At 51.0% G+C, this 24173-nt stretch overlaps 2 protein-coding genes across 6 annotated transcripts in view; one reads left to right on the forward strand and one right to left on the reverse strand.

Annotated features, from left to right (window-relative positions):
- Positions 1-702: 702 nt before the first annotated feature.
- AIFM2 (AIF family member 2) lies at positions 703-24037 on the forward strand. 5 transcript variants are annotated; one of them, XM_007963191.3, is made up of 9 exons: positions 703-914; positions 9078-9271; positions 9657-9772; positions 11932-12051; positions 12555-12647; positions 15498-15606; positions 16624-16776; positions 18262-18462; positions 23565-24035. In XM_007963191.3, the coding sequence occupies exons 2-9, from the start codon at positions 9094-9096 to the stop codon at positions 23828-23830; spliced, it is 1236 nt and encodes a 411-aa protein (XP_007961382.3). In that variant the 5' UTR covers positions 703-914; positions 9078-9093; the 3' UTR covers positions 23831-24035. The 5 variants fall into 5 exon arrangements, with proteins under 5 accessions (XP_007961382.3, XP_007961383.3, XP_007961386.2 ...); XM_007963192.3 differs by having other exon boundaries at positions 9081-9271; XM_007963195.3 differs by lacking the exon at positions 23565-24035 and adding an exon at positions 19023-19376 and having other exon boundaries at positions 718-914.
- MACROH2A2 (macroH2A.2 histone) overlaps positions 21058-24173 on the reverse strand; it is a 59288-nt gene continuing 56172 nt past the window's right edge. Inside the window, exon 9 of the mRNA XM_007963189.3 lies at positions 21058-21817. Coding sequence (XP_007961380.1) covers positions 21652-21817 — 166 coding nt within the window. The 3' untranslated portion in view covers positions 21058-21651. The remainder of the gene's footprint in view (positions 21818-24173) is intronic.

The raw sequence follows: 24173 nt of genomic DNA on the forward strand, positions 1-24173 counted from the left end.
AGCTCCGCCTCCCGGGTTTACGCCATTCTCCTGCCTCAGCCTCCCGGGTAGCTGGGACTACAGGCGCCCGCCACCACGCCCGGCTAATTTTCTTGTATTTTTAGTAGAGACGGGGTTTCACTGTGTTAGCCAGGATGGTCTCGATCTCCTGACCTCGTGATCCGCCCGCCTTGGCCTCCCAAAGTGCTGGGATTACTTACTGCAGTTGGTGATACATGGTTTTTGTTTTCTCTATACATCTACTTTTTGGTGGTGTGTTTAACAATCTGTCTTTTCCCAGACTGTCGCCTCCATGAAAGCAGGAACCTTGTCTGTTTTCTCCTCCATGTTATCCCCCCAACGCCTACCACAGTGCCTGGCATATGTAGGAGCTCAACAGGGTTTGCGGAACTATTATGTGTATGTCTGAAGAAAGGAGGTTGGCAGTGTGCGCAAGTGTGAGGGGAACCCCACTCTCCAAGGTTCCAGTGGCTTTAAAGGTGTCCTCGAGAAAGTAAGAGGAACAGGGGGACACTTGTTTTCCTTCCTTCCTTCCCTCCCTCTCTGTCTTTTTGCTTTAAAGTATGCTGAAAGGACACTTTGAGCCAAATCTGAATGGCTCGGGCAGGGCTGGGGCGTGGGTGCTGGCAGGCGCCGGAGAGGCGACATCTGGCCATGGGAGAATTTGTTTCAAAGTTCGAGGCCGTTCGCTCGGGGTCAAGGTCAGTCGGGCGGGCCATTCGGAGACCAGCCCCAGCGTTCCAGGACCGTTTCCGGGGCCCGGCCAAGGCGTTGCCGCAGGGTCGGGGGCCAGCGCGATTGCTGAGTCACGCCCCGTCCGGGAGCGCCTCGGGTAGGTAACTCGGGAAGACTACGAAGCCGGAGCGGAAGCCGGAGCGGGAGCCGGAGCGAGAGCGCGCGGGCGCGGCCGGCAGGTGAGATCGCGCCACCGGGCGGGCTCTCGAGACCCCGGGCGCCCCGGGCGGGACAGGGACCCGGAAGAGGAGTGAGCGGATCACAGGCCTGGCGCACGCCGTGTCAGGCGTGGGGAGGTCCGCGCAGTTGTGGCGCTGTGAGGAGAGGGATACTCGGCTCAGGCCCGCCCCTCTCCGTCTTCCCCAAAAAATGCAACAGGGAGATTTGCTCCTGGCCGAGGGCAAAGAAAACTCCACCCTCTTCGTTTGGCCCCTAAATCCCTGCTAAGGTTTCCTAAGGAAGATGGGCTTAGGCCGGGAAGGGCAAACTGGGGAAGAGGGAACACGGGGCGAGTGTAACCCGGATCCTGCGAGGACAGTCCGAGGGTCCGCTGGGTAGAAGCTGCCGGTCCGGACAGAAGCAGGTGTGAAAAGAAAGGGAGAAACCTCGGTCTCTAAGAGGAAAGGGATTGGAGTTACCCCAGTGTCCATAGGCTCGGGGGTTTCACTAGGAGGTCTGCGTCTCCCTTCCCGAAGCCCTGGGTGCTGCAGGGACAAAGACCAGAGGTGAGGAAACTAACTGATGGGACGCGTGCAGTCGACTGGAACTGAATTAGTGGGCGATATTGGGGCTCTCCTTCCAACACCACCTGATCAACACACCCTGCCTTTCCCTACAGCGGGAGTCTTTTTGACCCTGGAATTTAAGGTGAGGGTGGGGAAGGGTAAGGTCTCTTGGGAGTTGATGATCCTGTAGGAGGACAGGTGTAGGGCAGAGAGTCAGACATAGTTTAGGATGGGACTTCCAGGTTTCCGGACTCTGCGCCTGTGTTCAAAAGCCTGTATCAGGGTCCAGTGTGCCTACATGCACCTGCCAGAGAGCCCCGGGATCTCAGATCCCACATGCCCTCACCCCGGCACCTAGAGAGGAGTTCTCCAAGGAGCACAGTGTGTCACCAAGAAGGGCACTGAGCCCCAGCCAGGGTAGGGCCTTACTCAGGACTACCCAACCCAGAAGTGATGGGCTGGGCAGGCCAGTGGACTCCAGGGCCAGCCTGGCTTTGGCTGGTGGTGAAATGAAGCCAGCATCCAGGTACAGGTGATGGGCAGACCACGGGGACCACAAAGTAACTGGCTCTGAGGAGGATGGACAAGTTGCTTGGCCTAGGTTTTCTGTGGGGGAGTGAATATGACATCCAGATGAATCTGTCTGCCCCAGAGCTGCCCTCTCCTGGGGATAAAAGGAGGCTGCCTCCCTTCAGACTTTGAGTCCCTTTTCAGAAATTGGTCTTTTGGGGGTTCTGTTCTTCAAGTAGTCCCTGAGGGGCTGGCCATAGAGTGTCCCAGGGAGGGAGGCCGCCCAACTCTCCCCATCCTGCTCTGTCCCCCAGGTGGAGGAAACCTCCATGGTGCTGTGAGTTGTGCTGTAGTGGCCTTCTCATCCGGGACAGCCACTCTGGGAACGTAGCTCTCCAGAGGTTGATGTTGAAACCTACCCTCTGCATAAGCCATGACGGCTCAAAAAGCATCGTGTTTTATTTGTAATCTTTGTGAAGCAATAGCGGAGCAATTCTGGGATGACATTCTTGCTTTGTTGAGAGCCCACACGGTTCCCGCTGTGTGTCTTCTGAAGCACGACCTCTCAACAGCTTTGGCATAAATGCAACTTCCTGGTTTTTCAGTAGTCCTATGGGCTGCTTACTGTGGAAGAATACCCTTGAGATCAGGGTGGATGCTCTTGGCAGAGAAAACAGGATTGACTGAGCAAATGCTTGTGTAAATCCGATTGTGTATGTGTGTGTCTGTGTGTACGTGTGTTGTGGGAGGGAGCAAAGGTAAAGTTACTGAGGAGTTCCTGGACAATCAGGGTTTGTTCTGTTCTCTTAGGCTTCTTTTAAGCTAACTTCCTGAACGTAGACAGATGTAGTTAAGATTGTCTGTGATTCCCACCAGGGCTTTTGTGTTCAGTTCAAAATCAGACGGTGGATTTAGCAGTTCCTCAAAAAGTTAAACTTCGAGTTACCGCATGACCCAGCAATTCCACACCTAAATATTTATACTAAAGAGGATTGAAGACCGGTTCACACAAAAACCTGTACACAAATGTTCATAGTGGCGTTATTCACATAGTCAAAAGGTGGAAACAAGCCAAGTGCCCGTCAGCTGATGAGTGGATAAACAAAATGTGGTCTATCATACCCCAACGATGGACTGTTATTCAGCCAGAAAAAGGAATGAAGCACTGATACATGCTACAACTCGGATGAAACTTGGAAACATTATGATCAGGGGAAGACGTCACAAATGAAAAGCCATGTAGTGTATAATTCCATCTACATGAATTGTCTAGAATAGACAAATCTGTAGAGACAGAACAGTAGCTACCCAGGGCTCGGGTAGGTGGGGTACAGGATTTATTTTGAGGGTGATGGAAGTGTTCTGGAATTAGATAGTTGCGATGGTTGCACAACCTGGTGAATACACTAAAACCCATTGAACTTACATCTCTTTTTTAAAAATTTAAATTAAAAAAACTTTTTTTTTTGAGACAGAGTCTTGCTCTGGCGCCCAGGCTGGAGTGCAGTGGCATGATCATGGCTCATTGCAACCTCAACGTCCTAGGCTCAAGCGATCTTCCCACCTCAGCCTCCTGAGTAGCAGGGACCACAGGCATGTGCCACCATGCCTGGCTAATTTTTTGTATTTTTCATAGAGATGGGGTTTCACCATGTTGCCCAGGCTGGTCTTGAACTCCGGAGCTCAAGCGGTCTGCCTGCCTTGTCTTCCCAAAGTGTTGGGATTACAGGTGTGAGCAAGCCTACATCTCAATTTTTTTTTTTTTTTTTTAAAAGATGGGGTCTCATCTAGGCTGGAGTGCAGTGGTGCAATCATAGCTCACTGTGAGCTTACATCTTAGGTGGTAAATTGTATATATGAATTCTATTTTGATTTAAAAAAAAGATGGTGAGAGGTCAGTCTTGTTATTAACGACTTATTATTTCTGCAAAAATGACATATGCTTGTTTGAAAAAAATTCAAACAATACAAAAGCTTAAGGAAGAAAATAAAAACATCATCTATGACCACTATTAGCATTTTGGTTCAGAGAGCAGGTTTGATGTGTTGAGAATTGAACTTGGGCAAGTTGTTGAACTTTTTTCCAAAACAAGGAGAAAAAATTCACATATTAAATGTGAAGATATGGGTTAAAGTGCAACAAATGCTAACTGCTGTAATCGTTACATGTATATGTGTATACATACTGAGGTGGATGTGTCTTGTTGGACATAAATGGGATTAGGTTGTACACGCTTCTGTGGCCTTTTTGGGACCGGGCAAACTAATCTGCATTATAAAATATATAGAATAAATGGCTGCTGTGTATTCATTGCTACTGTGTGCCAGGCACCGTGCTAAAACACTTTACATAAATGATCTCATTGAATCTTTTCCACAACTCAAAATCACAGTGACTCACACCTGTAATTCCAGTACTCTGGGAGGCTAAGGCAGGAGGATCCCTTGAGGGGACAGGAGTTCAAGATCAGCCTAGGCAACATAGCGAGACCCTCATCTCTACAAAAATAAATAAATAAATAAAAAATTAGCCAGCTCAGGAGTTCGAGGTTATAATGAGTTATGATCGTGCCACTGCATTCTGGCCTGGATGATAGAGCAAGACCCTGTCCCTAAGAAAATTAAAAACAAGTAAATAAATAAATAAATATTGCCTGACTTTTTCTCTCTTTCTCTTTTGAGACAGGGTCTCACATTGTTTTCTAGGCTGGAGTACAGTGGCATGAAGCACTGATACATGCTACAACTCGGATGAACCTTGAAAACATTATGTTTTGTGTCAATCAGATTGTGTATGTGTGTCTTTGTGTATGTGTGTTGTGGGAGGGAGCAAAGGTAAAGTTACTCACTGCATCCTCAAACTCCTGGGCTCAAGCAGTCCTCCTGCCTTTGCCTCCCAAAGTGCTAGGATTATAGGCAGGAGCCACCACACCCAGCCCTTGCCTGACTTTTTCATGGACAGACTTTTTGTATAAAAACATCATTCACAGGCTGGGCACAGTGGCTCGCACCTGTAATCCCCAGCACTTTGGAGGGCCGAGGCAGGCCGATCACTTGAGGTCAGGAGTTCGAGACCAGCCTGGCCCACATGGCAAAACCCTGAATCTACTAAAAATACAAAAAAAAATTGGCTGGGTATGGTAGCACATGCCTGTAATTCCAGCTACTTGGGAGGCCGAGGCAGGAGAGCTGCTTGAACTCAGGAGGCAGACGTTGCAGTCAGTGAGCCGAAATCCACTGCACTCCAGCCTGGGCGATAGAGTGAGACTCCATCTCAAAAACAAAATAAAACAAAACATCACTTACCCTTTAAAAATGACTGGCTACACAGTTCTGCATTGTATGGGTTTATAATATTTTATCCTGTCGTCTCTCCTTGGTGGCAGTTTCCATTGATTGATGGAGTGTCACACAGGTGGAGGTTTGCACAGCACTACTGCTATGTTAGAACATGTAACTGGACATCTACTAATTCCATACCTGCATTTTCGTCACCTACAGGGTGTGTGGCTGGAAATGCAGCTCTGTGGCTTAAGTCCTTGCTTTAGGTGTCTGGCCAAGTAGATCATCGTCAGGCAGAGGGGAGTTCACTGTCCTCTGGGGCCAAGCAAGAACCGACACTGGCAGAGCCAAGGAGAGTCAGTGTGTCCAAGAGTATTGGGCAAGGGACTGCCAAAGAGGCAGGGTCAAATCTGCTGGAGAGTCACTGGCCTCCCTATTCCACAAGTAAGGGTGGCAGGGGTCAGTAGAGGAGAGAGAAGAGAGCAGATTGCAGGAGAGACCTCAGGCAGCATGAAGAGGAAAAGTGCCTCCCTTCCCTGGCCGTGCTCTGGCCTGGGTGTCCCCTCAGGCCCCAGAGCCTTCATAGGAAATCCCGGAAAAGCAATTTGCCTTCCTTGGGTGAGGCAAGAGTTTCCCCTTTTGGGGAAGCAGGTTGATGATCCTAGGGGGTCAAGGGCTCGGCTCCTTTGATCAATTCATTGCCCCTGAGGTCCACTCTAGGGTCTAGACTTTCCTCCCTGGGCAGAGACCCCATGAAGGGCCTGGGGTGGGCTTGTCTGTGCACCTGGTTGTGAAAGCTGCCGTGGCATGGCAGGCTGTCTGTCTGTGCCGGCCCCGTCACCTGTCCTTGAAGCCTCCCCACCTTCTGCCGCAGGTACTGTGAACTCTACCGCCCTCCTCCCTTCCTGCCACTGGGCCTCTGGCCCAAGTTGTTTCCTCTGCTAGGAAGGCCTCCTGATCGCGATCTTTTTCAGGGCTCTAGGCTGTCCTTTTTGAGTGTCCCTGGGTGGTCCAGTGTGACCTGACACACAGTGGACTCCCCTATCCCTATACCTAGCAAGCTGCGTAGCCCCTCTCAGGGGCCATGCCCAGCTAACATGGAAGTGGGGCTTTTTGGGTGTTTTCTTGACCTCATCCCTGGCTGACAGCCCCAAGGGTAGGACCCGGCACAGAGGGTTCCACGCTGCCAGGGGCTGGTGAAACACACGCCACCCACGGCCTGCCTCATCACTGCCTACATTCTCAGGCCCCGTGCAGCTCCTGGTGTTCACTGTTACCTCTGGCTGAGCCTGTGGGCCCTCCTGGGTCCTGGTCCCTAGGAGACATTCCCTTCTGGCCCAGTTGGCAGATTCAGCCTGAGGTATGCTTGAGATTAGCTCTAGACAACCCTTCTGAGGGCTTAGAGAAGCCAGGGTGGCCCTGCCTGCTGGGGGGCTTGTCTTGAGTCCTAATCACTGACAGGGCTCAGCTTATTCATCTGTAAAATGGGTATGTTCAAGCCTCCATGCTTTGGGGACCATTTGACCCTTGAGAAACAACTTTAAATCCCCTCCAATCCGTTGTGTCAGTGCCCTCCCTCCACTATACCGTCCTCCCCCAGGGGAGAAGTTAGGCAGTGGACATTTGAACACCAGTGGGAACAGTGCCCGGAGTTCTAACCAAAAGCTGCCCCATAAGTGTGGGATGATTTGGGGACCATCTTGGGGAACCACCACCATGTCTTGGAAACCAGTGTGTATGAGGACATCTCGGAAAATTATAACTGGTTGGGACTTATAGTCCCCTCCCATTATAGGGGGTAAATTGAGGCCCAGAGAGGGAAGGGGTTGTGCCCCAGGCCCGCACAGATGGTCAGGGCAGTGCAGTAACGTTCCAGTGGCCCGAGGGTCCCAGATGAGCTGGAACACACTTCCTTATGAGGCTGTTCAATGGCTTGATGTCTGTCCTTCAAGGATGACCTCAGAGTCTATATCCTCCTTTGCTGACACCCCCTCCAGTCCCCCTTCCTGAAGCCCACAGCAGCTGTTGAGCCTCTCTGGCTGCTTTCTGTATAGTGTGCGCTTGGTTTCTTTTTCTCAGCATCTCCCCCCAGCAGCCTGGCTTCTTTCTGCCTCTCTTTAGGGCTCAGCACAGCCAGGAGGACGGTTGATTGCCTGTGACCGCTCAGGGTCTCAGCTGCAGTCAAGAGTGCCCCTCAGTGGGCTGCGCGGCTCCTCCCACACCAGCAGCCCTCTGCCTGCCTGAGGCCCACACTGCAAGCATCCTTCTTTGGGGTTCTGCTGGGCTGGAGACAAGGCCTCTGGTGCAGCCCCAGGCCAGTCCCTGAGCCCTCCTCTGTCTGGGGCAGACTCTGGGATGCACCAGGTGACCCTGTTTACCAGCCTTCCAGGCTGGCTTGGGGAGCCCAGGCAACTTTGCTGCTGTAGGGGCCAAGGCTGTTGAGTTGGATAGAAGGCATACAAATTTATTTAATGTGTATACACAGGAGCCTTCAGAAGGAAGACCCAACCCCCAAAAGAAGTACAGAAGCTTATATACCATCTTGAGGTCATAAAAAGAAATGGGGATTGGGTGTGGTGGCTCATGCCTGTAATCCCAGCACTTTGGGAGGTTGAGGTGGGAGGATCACTTAAGCCCAGGAGTTTGAGACCAGCCTGACAAAGGGAGACCCCATCTCTACCAATATTTATTATTTTTATTGTTTTATTTTTTTTGAGATAGGGTCTCACTCTGTGACCCAGGCTGGAGTGCAGTGGCACAGTTATGGCTCACTGTAGCCTTGACCTCCCCAGCTCAAGTGACCCTCCCACTTCAGCCTCCCAGTTAGCTGGGACTACAAGTGCACATCACCACGCCTGGCTTGTTTTTTTTTTTTTTTTGTAGAGACAGAGTCTGTCTATGTTACTCAGGCTGGTCTGGAACTCCTGGGCTCAAAAGACCCTCCTGCCTCAACCTCCCAAAGTGCTGGGATTACAGGCAGGAGCTGCTATACCCAGCCCCATCTCTACAAGTAATTAAAAAATTAGCCAGGCATTGTAGCACACAGCTGTGGCCCCTCCTTCCTACTCCATGATCACAGTCCTTAAACCTAGACCTTAAGTTGGTGACCTGTGAGCTGGGCCGAATCTGGTTGCAGTGTTTGTTTGATGCAGTGCTTAAAGAATGTTTTTTGTTGTTCCTTTAGATGTGGCCTATGCTTGCCAGTTCCCCACAGGTGTGCCCACTGTTTCTTGTTATTGCACCTCTTCCCAGCTTCCCACATCATTGACACTGCCCACCTGGTTATTTGACTTTGTAAGGTCTGCCCTCATAAGGGCAGGGACCATATCTGCCTGTTTGACCACAGGATACACAACACAGAGCGTGTCAAAAAGCAGGAGTTCAATTCATATATGTTGTTGAGTGAACATTATTCCCCTCTTCAAAAGTCTTTTTTTTCCTCCTGCCCCACTGCAATCTCTCTCAAAAGTCTTCGATGAACTATATCAAGTAAAAAACAAACGTGCAGAACACTGTATTTAATGGGTGCAAAAAATAATCGTGATTATAGGTGCATAAGCTATCTCTGGAAGGAGTCATCCAAACTTGCTACGTAACAGTGGATGCCTCTGGAGAAGGGAACTGGGTATTTGGGGGATGGGCTGGAAGTGGGATACCCCCTTGTTCCTTCTGAATTTAATTCAAATTTTATAAAGTTGGAGTTTCATTAATCAAAGATTTACCTCATCTAAAAAGGTCAATTCATGATTGAAGCCTCTCTCACTGTGGGCCCTCCCAGCCCTCCCAGCTACCCTGACACTGATGGGCTCTCCTCTTCCTTCCCAGCAGTGCCTGGTTCGAGATGGGGTCCCAGGTGTCAGTGGAATCGGGAGCCCTGCACGTGGTGATTGTGGGTGGGGGCTTTGGCGGGATCGCGGCGGCCAGCCAGCTGCAGGCCCTGAACATCCCCTTCATGCTGGTGGACATGAAGGACTCCTTCCACCACAATGTGGCCGCCCTCCGAGCCTCCGTGGAGACAGGTAACGTGCTCCCATCCGGGGTTGTCTCTGTGAGGGTGGTCTTGTCTCCACTCTGGGGCTTGATTTTAGGGCTGGGGGTGGTTTTCTCCATTTAGGGCAAAGTGCCTGCATTCCACTATCAGACAAGTTCTGGAGAAACTCAAGGTCTTTGGTCTTAAGTAGCCACCATAATGAGACCCTAGAAGTAAAAGCTTGAGCTTTTCTGAGGGTCTGAGGCCCAGACTGGCGTTTTAGGAGATAGGGGTACCCCAGGCATACTTATGGCCTGACCCTTTGGTCAAGGGCCCCCCTGTTAGTGTGCAGCTTGTGAAAGGTTCTGAGTCACTCTGGCTTCCCGTGGGCAGCCTAGCTCTGCCCTATGACCTCTTCTGTGTCCCTTCCCCAGGGTTCGCCAAAAAGACATTCATTTCTTACTCGGTGACTTTCAAGGACAACTTCCGGCAGGGGCTGGTGGTGGGGATAGACCTGAAGAACCAGACGGTGCTGCTGCAGGGTGGTGAGGTGAGTAAGGGCCAGCCCGGCTGCCAGCTGGCTCAAGGGCCCACTGCAGGGCCTGGGCGGGATCCTCCAGGGTTAAGAGAGAGCTAGGCTGGGGGCAGTGGCTCGTACCTGTAATCTCAGCCCTTTGGGAGGCCAAGGCGGGTGGATCACCTGAGGTCAGGAGTTTGAGACCAGCCTGACCAACATGGCAAAACCCTGTCTCTACTGAAAATACAAAAATTAGCTGGGCGTGGTGGTGGGCGCATGTAATCTCAGCTACTCAGGAGGCTGAGGCAGGAGAATTGCTTGCATTGGAGAGGCGGAAGTTGCAGTAAGCTGAGATTGCACCACTGTACTCCAGCCTGGGTGACAGTGAGACTCCATCTCAAAAAAAAAAGAAAAAAGAAAAAAAGAAAAGAGAATGCTGTGTGTGAGCCCCAAGCCCTGCCTGGTGCTGGGCAGATAGCGGATTCCTCATAAACAGAGGCTTGACCACAGCAACCACAAGAATATGGTGGCAGATATTTCTTTTGTAATTCCTGCATGCCAGGCCCTGTTTGTAGCCTTTACGTAAATCTCATGAATGTTTACTGTGCCTCTATGGGGAAGGTGGTATAACCTCATTTTACAGAGAAGCTAAAGGGTTAAATGGCTTGCTTAAGATCCCACAACTGGTGAGAGACTGAACCAGGATTTGAACCCATGCAATTTTAGCCCAGAGCCCGTGCTCTAAAAGCCAGTGTCCCAGACAACTCCCAGGCTTGGCCAGCCCTCGGCTCTGTCTAGAACAAAAAGTTAGGCACACACATGGTCCCACATCTCCTGGATCGGGATGTCACTGGGGCAGAGATTTCCCTTCACTCATCTGTGTGTTCCCCCACCTCACATGTGCATCATGGAGCCTGGCACACACCTGCCATGACTTGAGCTCCATCGACAAGCTGCCACCAGCTCAGGATAAGTGTCACGTCCAGCCCACCCCCACTTGGTGTTTGAAGCTAAGGGGGCATCGACAAAAGGAAACACAATTCCTTTCCTTGATGAGTATGTGATTTAGTGTGTCCCAGCTCTTCTTGAATTAATGGGGCCAGATAGTTTCCTGGTTGGAGAGATTACTGAGTGTCTCCTAGTCCTGCAGTCTCTGGCCATGCGTTTTAGAACCCTGAAAGATTCCATGACGGCATCTCGGAGGTTCAGGGGAAAGTGGGGGCTGAGTGGAGTCCAGGCCCTCCAGCCCCTCCCATTGGAGCAGCTCTGTTTTTGTCAATTTTATATATTTAGGCTCCAAACAAGATTTCCTTTTCTTTGTTTAAAATTTTTTTAATTAAAAAAAATTTTTTTTTTTTATTGTTTTTGAGACGGAGTTTCGCTCTTGTTGCCCAGGCTGGAATGCAATGGCATGGTCTTGGCTCACTGCAGTCTCTGCCTCCTGGGTTCAAGCGATCCTCCCGCCCCAGCTTCCTGAGGAGTTGGGATTATAGGCGCGTGGCACCATGCCCAGCTAATTTTTGTATTTTTAGTAGAGACGGGATTTTGCTATGTTGATCAGGTTGGTCTCAAACTCCTGACCTCAGGTGATCCGCCCGCCTTGACCTCCCAAAGTGCTGGGATTACAGACGTGAGCCACCGCACCCAGTCTAAAATTTTTTTTTTATTTTTAATTTAAAAAATTAAAATATTTATTTTTTATTTTATTATTTATTTTTAATTTAAAAATTAAATTAAACTGGGGTCTTGCTATGTTGTTCAGTGCAGTGGCTGTTCACAGGTGTGATCCCGCTACTGATCAGTCTTTCTTTCCTTTTCTTCCTGGCGGAGGCAGGAGGAGGGTTCTTCTAAAACATCTGGGAGGTTCTGCGCTAACTCCCTCGGGCAGTGTCCGATCCTGCAACCCTGCCTCCTGCCACTGGGCTGCCCCTTCCACTGCCATGCTGGGTGGCTCCGGTTGCCCCTGTGTTCTCCATGCAGGAGGTAAACTCTGCTTCCTTAGGTCTTTCCCCAGGTTCTAGTGCCATCCCTTCGGCTAACCAGTGCGGTGGTTTCACTTGGTCCCATGGGGGCTGCCTCGGGTTCCTAGAGGTGCCTCTGCCTGGTTTGTCCCAGCTGGCAGGCCAGGAGTAGGATGCAGAGGCCTAGGCCTGCCGTGCCCTACCCTCATCTTTTTTTTTGGTCTGTGTCAGGTCCTGCCCTTCTCTCATCTTATCCTGGCCACGGGCAGCACTGGGCCCTTCCCGGGCAAGTTTAATGAGGTTTCCAGCCAGCAGGCCGCTATCCAGGCCTATGAGGACATGGTGAGGCAGGTGAGCTGTGCACTGAAGGCATGGGGCAGGGCGGGCAGATGGGAGGACAGCTGTGGGGATGCCTAAGCCCACAGCTGGGAGGCCATGGGGGTGTTCGGAGCTGCTGGCTGTAGCCATAGAGTTGGAGAGTCACTAGGAAGAGACTTTCCTGGGAAGAGACCTTGAACTTGCTGCTAGAGCCAGGATGTGGGAACCCCAGACCTGCTCATGTTGCCCTTGGTATGTCTCTTACTTGCCTCTCCTGGGGCTTTTCATGGGTGCCCTCCGCTCCTGTTTTCACAAGGCTCTGTGTTGTATAGAGCAGGCTTAGATCCACGGTCTCAGGCAGTTTCCACAGCAATTCTGCGAGGTGGGTGGGAGGAAGCACATTTGGACCCAAAATGTGGAAAGGGTTCTCTGCCCTCCTTTGGCCCAGGGAGCCACACCACAGGCTGAACCAGCAGACAGGGGTGGATGCGTAGGTGTGTTTCATATGTCCCTGTTTCACATGTCCTTTTCTCCAGGTCCAGCGCTCACGGTTCATCGTGGTGGTGGGAGGAGGCTCGGCTGGAGTGGAGATGGCAGCAGAGATTAAAACAGAATACCCTGAGAAAGAGGTGGGCCGGGCTGCCGGTTGCCTTGGAACTCTAAGTGGTTGGCTTTTCTCTGCATTATCTTAGGAACATCAGGAATTTGCTCAGGGCAGAGAAGTCTGGAGCTCTATTCACATAAACTGAGACTGTGTATTTCTGCCAAGGTGCGATTCTCTAGGGGATTTTTCCTGCAGAGCTGGGATCCTGCAGCACCTGACCTTACAGAGCTGCTCAGGGTGTGTCTTCTCTCAAGGAAAGATCCTGCCCTCTACTCCAACCTGGAGGATCAAGCCCGGGGGCGATACCTTGCAAAAGCCAAACTTCTGTGTCGCCTTCAGAATTCAGGCCTTTGTGATATAAATGTATATTTGATTGCCTCTTGCTGACAACCAGCTTGGACAAAGACACCTTCAGTTGTTGCTTTGGTCTCTGCCTGATATGGTAGCCCCTGCTCTGAGCAGCCCCATGGTGGTGGGGAGCCTGCAGCATAGCCCCGCTCTGCCCACACTGGGGAATGACTGTACAGCACTGCCTTCTACCCATGGGTGGGAACGGGGAGGGGACATCAGCCTGCCCTGTTGCTTTCTCATGCTCAATGGACAGAGATCCTACCTGGCACCCTAGCGAGAAAGAGGAAATCCTGGCACCCTGTCCAGACTTGGCAAGGGCTGAGTGATAATCGTCATTACAGGTCCTCTGGCAGTTGAAGCCAGATGGGCTTCTGAGAGCCACGTGGGGCCTGTGAATGGATCTTTCTTCCTCAGGGAAAGGCAGGTTGGTTTTGAAAAGAAAAATCAATAGAGGATACTTTAATTATATGGCTGTTCTCTGACAAATTGTTGGAAATTATGATGAGTGATTGATATAGTTACAATTCATTCCTTTTGATTTATGAGGGTTCTATAGGGAAAAACCAAACTATTTTTCTCTCTACTCACTGCACACTTCTGGGATAAGATGTGTGGGTTTTTTCCCCCACTGACCAATTCTCTGACAACAGCTGGGTGTCCTACAGTTCAGTTCAATTCTGACACTACCTGGCGTTAGTGCAGACCCCACAGGTCAAGGGCTCAGTCCCATGATTCTGCCCCAACTTCAGACACCAGTTGTAAGTCCCCAGCTTACCCACGCTCTGTCCCACTTGGCTACAAGATAGAGATTCTCATGACTCTCTCCTTGGGTTAAATAATTTGCTAGAGCAGCTGATGGAAGCCAGGGAGACAGTTTACTTGCTGTTGCTGATTGATGACGAAGGATGTTTTAAAGGATAAAAATGAATATTTAGATGAAGAGGCACATAAGGCATAGTCTAGAAGGGTCCTGAGCACAGGGGCTTCTGTCCCCAGCGAGTTGGGGTGCACCACTCTCCTGGCATGTGGACATGTTCACCAACCTAGAAGCTCTCTGGACCCTGTGCTTTAGGGATTTTTATGGAGGCTTCATCAGGTAGGCAAGGGTGATTATGACCTCAATCTCCAGCCCCTCTCTCGTCCCTGGAGCTGAAAGTTCCAGACTTCTAAGCTGGCTTGGTCTCCCTGGTGACCAGCGATCATCCAGGAGCCCATCAGGAGTAGCTTCATTAGAACAAAAGATGCTGCCATCACCCAGGAACATCCAAGGAGCTGGGAGCTCTGTGTCAGACCCTCCCATCACTCAGGACATTACAAAGATCTCAGGAGCTCTGTATCAAGAACTGGCATCGAGGACCAAATATTAGAACAAATGATTCTCTCTTAGTACCCCGGTTTACAAGGGTTTTAAGAGCTCTGCATCAGGAACTGGGGGCAGAGACCAATACATACCTTTCTTCTTTGTTTCTTTTTATTTTGAGACGGAGTCTAGCTCTGTCAACCAGACTGGAGGGCACTGGCGTGATCTCGGCTCACTGCAAGCTCTGCCTCCTGGGTTCATGCCATTCTCCTGCCTCAGCCTCCCCAGTAGCTAGGACTACAGGTGCCCGCCACCACGCCTGGCTAATTTTTTTTTTTTTTTTTTTTTTTTAAGTAGAGATGGGGTTTCACCAAGTTAGCCAGGATGGTCTCTATCTCCTGACCTCGTGATCTGCCCACCTCAGCCTCCCAAAGTGCTGGGAATATAGGCGTGAGCCACGGCGCCCGGCCGTCATTTCTTCTTATTTCACAGGGGTCAGACCGGTCTGAAGTAGTAAAAAAGTTCAAGTAACTCAGTAAAATATCCACATGTTTAGGGTTAGTAGACAATAAGGGTAGTAGCAGTCACCCTTTATTAAGGACTTAATATGTTCTGAGTTACATGCTTTATATATATATTTTTGCTCATCATTACAAAATTCCTATGAGTGGGGCCGTTTGTGCCCATGTTAGGGAGCCTTTGGGAGGTGTCCAAGTGAGTATCAGAGATGGGATTTCAACCCAGGCAATTTGATGTCAAAGCCCAGGCTTTGAACATGATTACAACATGAGGTGCCCAGGACACCTCCCTGTGTTGTCCCAGACAGCAAGTAGACGTGCCTGGAAGCGCTAATTTTAAACCAGCTTTAATGTTGACATCAGCCTGATTGACTATTGGAATGTCCATGGCTTGTATAATTATAAGTGCCCAAGGATGCTTGAAGATAATTTTCCAGGTGGCCCTAGGTGAGGTGTAAGTTGTGATGTGTTGGCATATTGGTAGTCCTCTGGCCTGGGTGGGTACTGAAAGAGTCCTAGTCTAGAACATGTGGGCTTAAGCTCAGCTCACCACTAATTCGTTCTGGCACTGGACAGATTACTTCTCTGGGGCTTCAGTTTCCTCATCTGTAACCTGGAGGTACGAGTGGAGGTGGACATTTGTGCAATGTTTGTGTTTGAAGACTCGGGGGCTCCTTCTCAGGCCCTGTGGTCGTTTTGTCCGCAGGTCACTCTCATTCACTCCCAAGTGGCCCTGGCTGACAAGGAGCTCCTGCCCTGCGTCAGGCAGGAAGTGAAGGAGATCCTCCTCCGGAAGGGCGTGCAGCTGCTGCTGAGTATGTGCACCCTCACCTCCCTCCCTGCCCCGCCCCGCCCCGGCCTGGTGAGATGTGGCTTGGAGGCTTGGTCACTGCCTCCAACAGGAGGGCGGCTACAGTCCACCGCAGGCTCTCTCTTTTCCACTGTGTCCTGGGGTAGAGCATGAAGCGCTCAGAAACTGTCATGAGCATCAAAGCCCATCTGAGCCTTGTCCAGCTGGAAGTTGTGCCCGTCCCTGGGCAGGGAAGAGGGCCTGGTACTTACGGGATTTCCATGTCCTGGTTATTGCTTTGGATGCAGTGCAGATGGTGGGATGCCTGTCTGCTGAATTTTTCTTAAGTGCATCTGAAGGATTTGCCCCGAATATGATGTCTCTGTGGTCGAGGGAATAGGTTTATCGGTTTATGTTTTGAGAGTTGTGAGGAGTGTGGCCTTCTTGTAGAGCAGGGCACAAGACCCACCCAGCATATGCTGGAGAGAGGGGTTCTCGTCCAGTGCTGTGGCCCCTACACTTCACTGCACGAGGCCCCAGCCTCCTCTGTTTGTGGGAGGGTGAGGCATCTGCCCTGTGAAGGGCCCGCGTGGCTGCCTCAGCCTCCTTTTGGTCACTGTCACTTTAGGCAGTAAGTGTAGTGAGCTGGCTTCTCTTTCTCTGGCTTTCCCCTTTGTCATGGTGCACTTGGAGCGCTTGTCCTGCCTAGTTAGGATGGCGTGGCTGGCATTTAGAGAGGCGTGCCTGAGGTCTTCCGCTTTTCTGAGAACTTCTTGGGAAACAGCCTCGCTACCCTCCAGGAAGTCCTCCAGGGGCTTCTTGGAACTTTTCTCCAGCTGGACCCCTTGGGGCCAGATGTCCAGATCAGCTTTGTGGGCCATAGAGTGGACTGAGGGAGGGGCATGGTGGGAAGACGGGGTACAGCCATCGCCCAGTTGGGCCCCAGAGGTCCAGGCCCTCCCCAGGGTCAGCCTTGGCTTGGGGCCCAGGCTTGATGGGGTCCCCCCTTCCACCAGCCTCCTGGTCATGAACCCCCTTCTAGGTGAGCGGGTGAGCAATCTGGAGGAGCTGCCTCTCAATGAGTATCGAGAGTACATCAAAGTGCAGACGGACAAAGGCACAGAGGTGGCCACCAACCTGGTGATTCTCTGCACTGGCATCAAGATCAACAACTCTGCCTACCGCAACGCGTTTGGTGAGCAGGTGCCCGGCCGGGCTTCCGCCGTGTCTCCTTGCTCTTCAGCACCCTCTGAAAGCCCTGCAGTGCTTGCCCCCAGGAGTCCACACCTTGCTGCCTTCCCCCTTTCTTCCCAACAGCTCAGACTTTAAATTCAGTGAGGGTCCACCCTTGCTGAGCTCTCCTCAGCTGTGACGATGGCTGGGTTCCAGGTGGCCAAGGTGACCAGAATCTTCTGAAATTAGGGCCGCCCCCTAGTGGTAAGAGGTGGGAACAGGCGTCAAAGAGATGAGAAAGATTGGTGTTTTGTTTCTTTCTTCCTCACCTGGTGACAGAAGAAATTCAGGGTCAGGCCTTCCTCTCTGCTGAGGCGTGCTGCGGCCCCCCAAACCCAGATCCAAACATTTGGACTCTTGAGCTTGGATTGACTGGGAAGTGGGGTTGGTAACATAGCCTGGTTTCTTAAAGCTCGGTATTTGGGTATTTAGCTGGCTGGAGGTGGCCGAGGTGGACTGATGTGCGTTCAAGCCTTCATTTGTGACCAGGAAACTCTGGCCAGGCCTGCTGGTTGCTTTGTGTCCTCAAGTCCCTGTCATTTACTCCCGAATACCCTTCCCTGACAAGGAGCTCCTGCCTTGTGTCCAGCAGGAAGTAATGATCCAATCCCAGGAAAAGGAAGCCAGTCCAGGCTGTGTGTAGCGGTGGGATTGAGGGCTTATAATGGACAGAGATCCCAGAATTTAATACCTAATTGTCCTAATGTTGTATTTTCAAATACAAGTTTTTAAAAGTCCCTTTAAAAAAGCAGTTTGTCATATATTAAAGCTCTGCATTTATTTTTAATGCTCCAGTTTTGTTTTTTATTTTTATTTTTTTGAGACAGACTCTTGCTCTGTCATCCAGGCTGGAGTGCAGTGGCGTGATCTTGGCTCACTGCAACCTCCACCTCCTGGGTTCTAGCGACTCTCGTGCCTCAGCCTCCCCAGTATCTGGGATTACAGCTGTATGCCACTAAGCCCGGCTAATTTTTCTATTTTTGGTAGAGATGGGTTTCACCATGTTGGCCAGACTGGTCTTGAGCTCCTGGCCTCAAGTGATCTGCTCGCCCCAGCCTCCCAAAGAGTTGGGATTACAGGCGTGAGCCACCACGCCTGGCCTGCATTTATTTTTAAAATCTCACGTTCAAAAGTAAATTCAAGACTCAGCTAATCACTGTAACTTGTAGAGAGTTATGTACATTTCTAAAAGGAGGCCTGTTGGTATTTTGACCCATTTCCACCCTGGCATCAGTAACCTTGCCTCTGCAGGAAGAGTTGTGAGGTGGAGACTTCAGGGGGGAGTAAGTTAGGTGGGAGGGTGGCCTCTAGAGCAGGCACCTCCAGGGGCTGGTCATGCCTCAGGAGGGTGGTCTGACCAGCATCTAGAGCTCGCCCTCACCTCCTCCTGGTGGCCACTTAACACAGCAGCTCAGTGTCTTGGTTTCGGTGTCATTTCTTCTGGCAGAGAGCAGACTGGCCAGCAGTGGTGCTCTGAGAGTGAATGAGCACCTCCAGGTGGAGGGCCACAGCAACGTCTACGCCATTGGTGACTGTGCTGACGTGAGGACGCCCAAGATGGCCTATCTTGCTGGCCTCCACGCCAACATCGCCGTGGCCAACATCGTCAACTCCGTGAAGCAGCGGCCTCTCCAGGCCTACAAGCCAGGTAAGAGAGGCCCCGTGCGCTTTGCAGTTTTAAGAGAGTTTGGGTTAAACGTGGGGAAGCTTTTTTCGGCTATCAGATACCTGGCCACTAGAACAAACTCTCCAAGCTGGTGATGGAAACATCCCCCTAGAGTTCTTTAAAAATAGGCCGGGCGCAGCGGCTCACACCTGTAAACCCAGTACTTTGGGAGGCCGAGGCGGACAGATCACCTGAGGTCAGTCACCTATCTCTACTAAAAATACAAAATTAGCCAGGCGTGGTGGTGCGTGCCTGTAATCCCAGCTACTCGGGAGGCTGAGGCAGGAGAATCGCTAGAACAAGGGAGGGGGAGGTTGTGGTGAGCGAAGATTGCACCATTGCACTCCAGCCTGGGCAACAAGAGCGAAACTCTGTCAAAAAAAAAAAAAAAAAAAAAAATTCAGGGCCTCACCCACCTTCCTAAAGGAATTTCACATTTTCTGGCCCTGAGTCTGAAGGCCTCGGGAAGGATCAGCACTCTGGGAGTTGCAGCCCCAGGAGGTTCAGTGAGGTTCTGGTTGTTTCTGTGTCTCTGCTTGCAGGTGCACTGACGTTTCTCCTGTCCATGGGGAGAAATGACGGCGTAGGCCAAATCAGTGGCTTTTATGTGGGCCGGCTCATGGTTCGGCTGACCAAGAGCCGGGACCTGTTTGTCTCTACAAGCTGGAAAACCATGAGGCAGTCTCCACCCTGATGGAAAGGCCGGGCGGGAGATGAGCTACCGCAGCAGGTGGGCGTACGGACTGCTTGGCGCATGGCACCCACCTGGCAAGTGCTAGAACGAATGCTGTTCTTCTGGAATAAGATGCCAATGATGTGGTGGCCAGAAATGCAACTTGTATAAAACAAAAATGGGAGAGAGAGAGGCATTAAACAAATACCCCCTTAGAGGATTCTTTTTGGGTTTCGAAGGTGTGCTTGCCGCGGTACTGGCTGAGCGGCTCGTGCGTGCTGGCCGTATGGTGCTGGGGAGGCCACGACCAGCCCTCCCTCTGCACCTGGCTCCTCTGGGATGTGCATGCCTGTGCATGTGTTTGTGGTCATGACCTGTGCCATTTAGAGCTCTCAGAGGAGGGCAGAGAGCTGGGCTCTGGTGGCTAGTGTCTGTGTGTGAGGGCAGAAAGGAGAGCTGCACATTGAGAACAAAGGAGGGACCTGAGGTGGAGAGACACCCTGCACCCCAAATTTCTGCCATCTCATGGTTGGGGAGCCCATACATTCTGCAACAACCAGGGACTTCACAGGAGCCCTGTTTTCAATCCCCTAACTGGTGCATAATCCCTGTACTCCTTAAGCCTCGTGGCCTTCCTACATTTCCACTTTATTTGTTTGTTTATTTATTTTTGAGACAGAGTCTCGCCCTGTCATCCAGGCTGGAGTGCAGTGGCACAATCTCGGCTCACTGCAACCTACATCTCCCAGGTTCACGTGATTCTCTTGCCTTAGCCTCCTGAGTAGCTGGGACTACAGACGTGTGCCAACATGCCCGGCTAATTTTTTTTTTTTTTAAGTAGAGACGGGGTTTCACCTTGTTGGCCAGGCTGGTCTCGAACACCTGACCTCAGATGATCCATTCATCTTGACCTCCCAAAGTGCTGGGATGGCATGAGCCACTGCGGCCAGCACATTTCCACTTTTAGATCCTAACTCCATACTGTAGGCTACATTTAAGAAGAGCTAGATAAAGGGTCCCTTCTGGTTACACCACCCTGACAGAGTGCATTTTTACATGGCTAGCAGGGGTTGAGACTGCAGCCTGGCCTGCCAGCCACTGGAGGTATTTAAGGAAGGGCAGATAATGTGACTCTCTGCGGGGTGCCATCCGCTTACCCATTAGCGAGCAGAGGGGATTTCTGCGGGTGACCCCTAGCATATTTCTAGGTTACTCACGGGCAGATTTGTAAGTGACAAAACTCCAGCTGATGCTGGGGATTGGGAGACAGCCCCCGAGGGACTTTGTGGTTTTGTGCTTCTGGTTTCCTGGTCAACCCCAGGGTCACTTGTCCCGAGGCCCAGCTGGGCACTAATGTCTGCCACTGACTATGTTATGGTGTATAAATGACTCCTGTATTTGAGAGAGATCGTCCAAACCGGAGGAGCCCCTCTTGGACCGCCTGGGTTCAGTCTGCATAGCAGAAGTGGTTGATGAGTTCATCTGAAGAAATTCAGGCCCCACCTCCACCCTGCCCCTCCCTGCGCCCTTTTGATGGTGGCCTCTGGATACTTGGGCAGAGTCCTTGGGACACCAGCCTTTCTGGGGTTCTCAGGCCATCCGTTGGGGCTGTCGCCCAGGCCTAAGTGAGTGGTGTGCCTCTCTCGGAGGATGGCTGTTCCCCTGGCGGCTTCATCCAAGGATCTGTCTTTATGGACCACGAACGGAAGCCCACCTTTCCGGAGGCAGGACCTTCGGCCTGAGAAACACAGGCCCTGGTGCTATCTGACCTGGGGCCCAGTGAGGTGGGAATCCCAGTGTGTGAGTGACAAGCCTTGTTCTGTTGACTTACAATACTCTAGAAGGACCTACGTGTGGGGACACCGTTTTCCAAACTGAGGAAAATGTTGCAATAAAAGAATATGTTGTAAGAAAGACACTGGATCTTTTATTTTTTTCCTTTCATTTTCTTTTTCTTTAAAAAACAAAATGAAACAAAAAAAAAAGCCTGAAGCAAAACCTTTTTAGGAGTAGTTACAGGTATTACAGGAGTGGGGCCGGGGGGCGCTAAAATAAAAGAGAAAAGCACCAGTGAGATGTCTCCCATTTTCTCCTCTCCGCCACGGAACACGCACACCAACAGAGCCCAGGTCGCTTTTTGCCCTCTTCCCTTAGAAAAAGGAGGAACAGAAGATTTAAGAATTTTGAAAGGATTTTTTCTTGTATGAGTGTGTGTAAAAGTCGATGCTATAAATCTAAAACGAGGTCTGTTTTTTTAAAAAAGTTCTAAAACAAGAGGAGGAAAACACATGGAAAGAAACCCCACGCGGAGACCTGCTTCCTTACAGATGGAGGCTCTTTTGGAGGAGAGCGTGAGGGGCAGAGGGCTCCCTGCGCCGGCAGGACCTGCCCAGCCGCCCTCTACTCCCCCGCCGCCACCCCTCCTCTCTCCTTTTAAAAAGCAAAACCCACTCTTGGGACTCGGGTGGTCCTCTGATCCCTGCTGGAAAGTGCAGCGGCTACTTGGTGTCGAGCTTGGCCATCTCCTGCACGTAGATGCCGATGCTCTCGCTGTCGAAGAGCAGGAAATACACGTTCTTCAGCGAGGATGCGCTCGAGTCATCAAAGTGGGCTGAGATGGCTTTGAGGGTCACCTGGGCCGCGGTCTGTTTGGGAAAGCAGTTTCTGTGCCAAAGCAAAAGAAGAGCTGGTGTCATTTTGGTCCCCGAGAGCCATGGGAGCATGAAGTACCTTTGTGTTTACTGGGTGGGGCCTCGCTGTGCGCAGGGCTAGTCCATGCATGATGTCCTTTGACCCTAGCCAAAGGGACAGCCTGGGGGTGGCAGGTGGGGCATGTTGCCCCCACTTTATAGGTGTCACACTGACTCGGAGAGGCACAATGATTTAATTTAATTTAATTAATTAGTTTTGAGATGGAGTCTCTCTGTCGCCCAGGCTGGAGTGCAGTGGTGTGATCTTGGCTCACTGCAACCTCCACCTCCTGGGTTCAAGTGATTCTCCTGCCTCAGCCTCCCGAGCAGCTGAGTAGTGCACACCACCATGCCTGGCTAATTTTTGTATTTTCAGCAGAGATGGGGTTTCACCATGTTGGCCAGGCTGGCCTTGAATTCCTGACCTCAGGAATTCAAGGAGTTTGGGAATTCAGGAATGTAGGAGGCCTGCCTTGGCCTCCCAAAGTGCTGGGATTACAGGTGTGAGCCACGGTGCCTGGCCAAGCATAGTGATTTTAGTCAAGGTCATAGGGTTGGCCAAGGGAAGAGTGCCCTGTGTTTTATTTTTTATTATAATTTTTTAAAATTAGTTTTTGTTCCAGAGTCAAAGTCTTGCTCCATCACTCAGGCTAGAGTGCAGTGGTGTGATCATAGCTCACTGCAGCTTCGAACCTCTGAGCGCAAGTGATCTGCCTCCTGCCTCAGCCTCCTAAGTAGCTGGGACTATAGGCATGTGCCTATAAAAAAATTGTTTTTGTTTGTTTTTAATTTTTTGTAGAGACGGGTCTTGTTATGTTGCCCAGGCTGGTCTTGAACTCCTGGCCTCAAGTGATGCTCCTGCCTCAGCCTCCCAAAGCTTTTGGATTTACAGGCATGAGCCACCACGCCGGCTCCCTGTATCTGAGTCTATGTCATCTGACCAAGTCAAGCTTGGCTTTAAAAATGCTAGCCATTCAGCATTAAAAATACCTGGTCTTCAAAAAAGCAAACAGAAGTTTTATTAGCTCCCTCCAAACTGGTTTGTATGCTAACCCGATTGCTTAGTAAAGGGCAAAAATATATGCTCCAAACCTGTCTTCATAAGTCCTTTTTTATGCACGTATTATTTCATAGGCACAGGTCCATGTAATTTCAGCATTGTGACTCTGGGCATGGCGGGGTTGATGAAAGTTTGTTAAAGGCCCCAGGTTCCAGGGAGCTGCTGATAGTGCCATCCACCAGACTGGGCCACAGCACCAGGTTCCAGGGGCACAGCCAGAGTGGTCATTAGGGGTCAGCGACAGAGACCCCTGGAGCAGGTCCAGGAGGGCCTGTTAATAGTGATTCTTCCCATTCGCATGTATTCCAGCACAGAACAGCACTGCATGGTCTCACCGATGAAAGAATGTATCTCACAGCGTCTCTGGGCCTGGACTGCTGAGACTCGATGCTGCTAGCCTAGGTTGAGATATGATTACAGCAGGAAGCTAGGTCTCATTATTTTCCTCTTGGGCTTCCCAGGACACAGCTATAAACCATAGCTATATTATAAAGGGCAGCTCTCAAGATGAGAGGGTGTTCAAAATTAAAGCAATAGATTGGCTAGGGGCATGAAGGGAGAGGATATGTTGTATGTGAGAGCAGATATCCTCATTATGTATCTGAAACAATGCCCAGCTGGGATCTGTGACAATCTAGTCATTGCCTAACCTCCTTTTCAGCAATCACTCGGGGACGGATTTTCACTTCTCTGGGTGTATTCGTCAAAGCCTCGAACTCCTGGCTCTGCAGTCTCCCAGAGCAGCAATGGAATTCCCTGGGGATTCTGGAGACAGAGGTCGGAGATGGGCGGCCTGAGATTCTGCATTCTGACATCGGTCACTGCTGCCTGTTTATGGACCACACTTTGAGTAGCAAGGCCTTTGAGCCTCGTGTTGTCTCATCATGTGTCCTGGACATGGACAGCTGGTGGGAATATGGACTTTGAACCTGGAAGGCTCTCAAAAAATAACACACCAGCCGGCCTGTGCCTGCCGATCCTCCCCTGGGCTGCCTTCCTCCTGGGGCTTTAACATCAAGGAGGCAGTGGGGCTGGCCCCAGCCGGGGAAGTGCAGTCAACACTTCCCTGACACTGTGGACATTGCCAGGAAATACTTATCATAAACTAGGTGAGCATCATAGATTTCCAGTCAGTCTTTCACCTCAACCCCACACACAGCTCTGGAATACGGCGGATACACGTTTCTGTTACAAGTGCTGCCCCTAGTGGCCACGGACGTTTGCTACGCTCGCTTCCCCGTGGGTTCTGAAGGATGAAAACTGGGTTTCT

Source organism: Chlorocebus sabaeus, chromosome 9 (assembly GCF_047675955.1).
Source record: "Chlorocebus sabaeus isolate Y175 chromosome 9, mChlSab1.0.hap1, whole genome shotgun sequence".
Lineage (NCBI taxonomy): Eukaryota > Metazoa > Chordata > Mammalia > Primates > Cercopithecidae > Chlorocebus > Chlorocebus sabaeus.

Excerpts from the sequence above, each read along its gene's own strand:
- AIFM2 (XM_007963191.3), top strand. The coding sequence starts at position 9,094 with ATGGGGTCCCAGGTGTCAGTGGAATCGGGAGCCCTGCACGTGGTGATT. Across the intron at positions 9,272-9,656 it reads CCGAGCCTCCGTGGAGACAG|GGTTCGCCAAAAAGACATTC; the intron begins GTAACGTGCTCC and ends TCCCTTCCCCAG. Across the intron at positions 18,463-23,564 it reads TCTCCAGGCCTACAAGCCAG|CAATCACTCGGGGACGGATT; the intron begins GTAAGAGAGGCC and ends CCTCCTTTTCAG.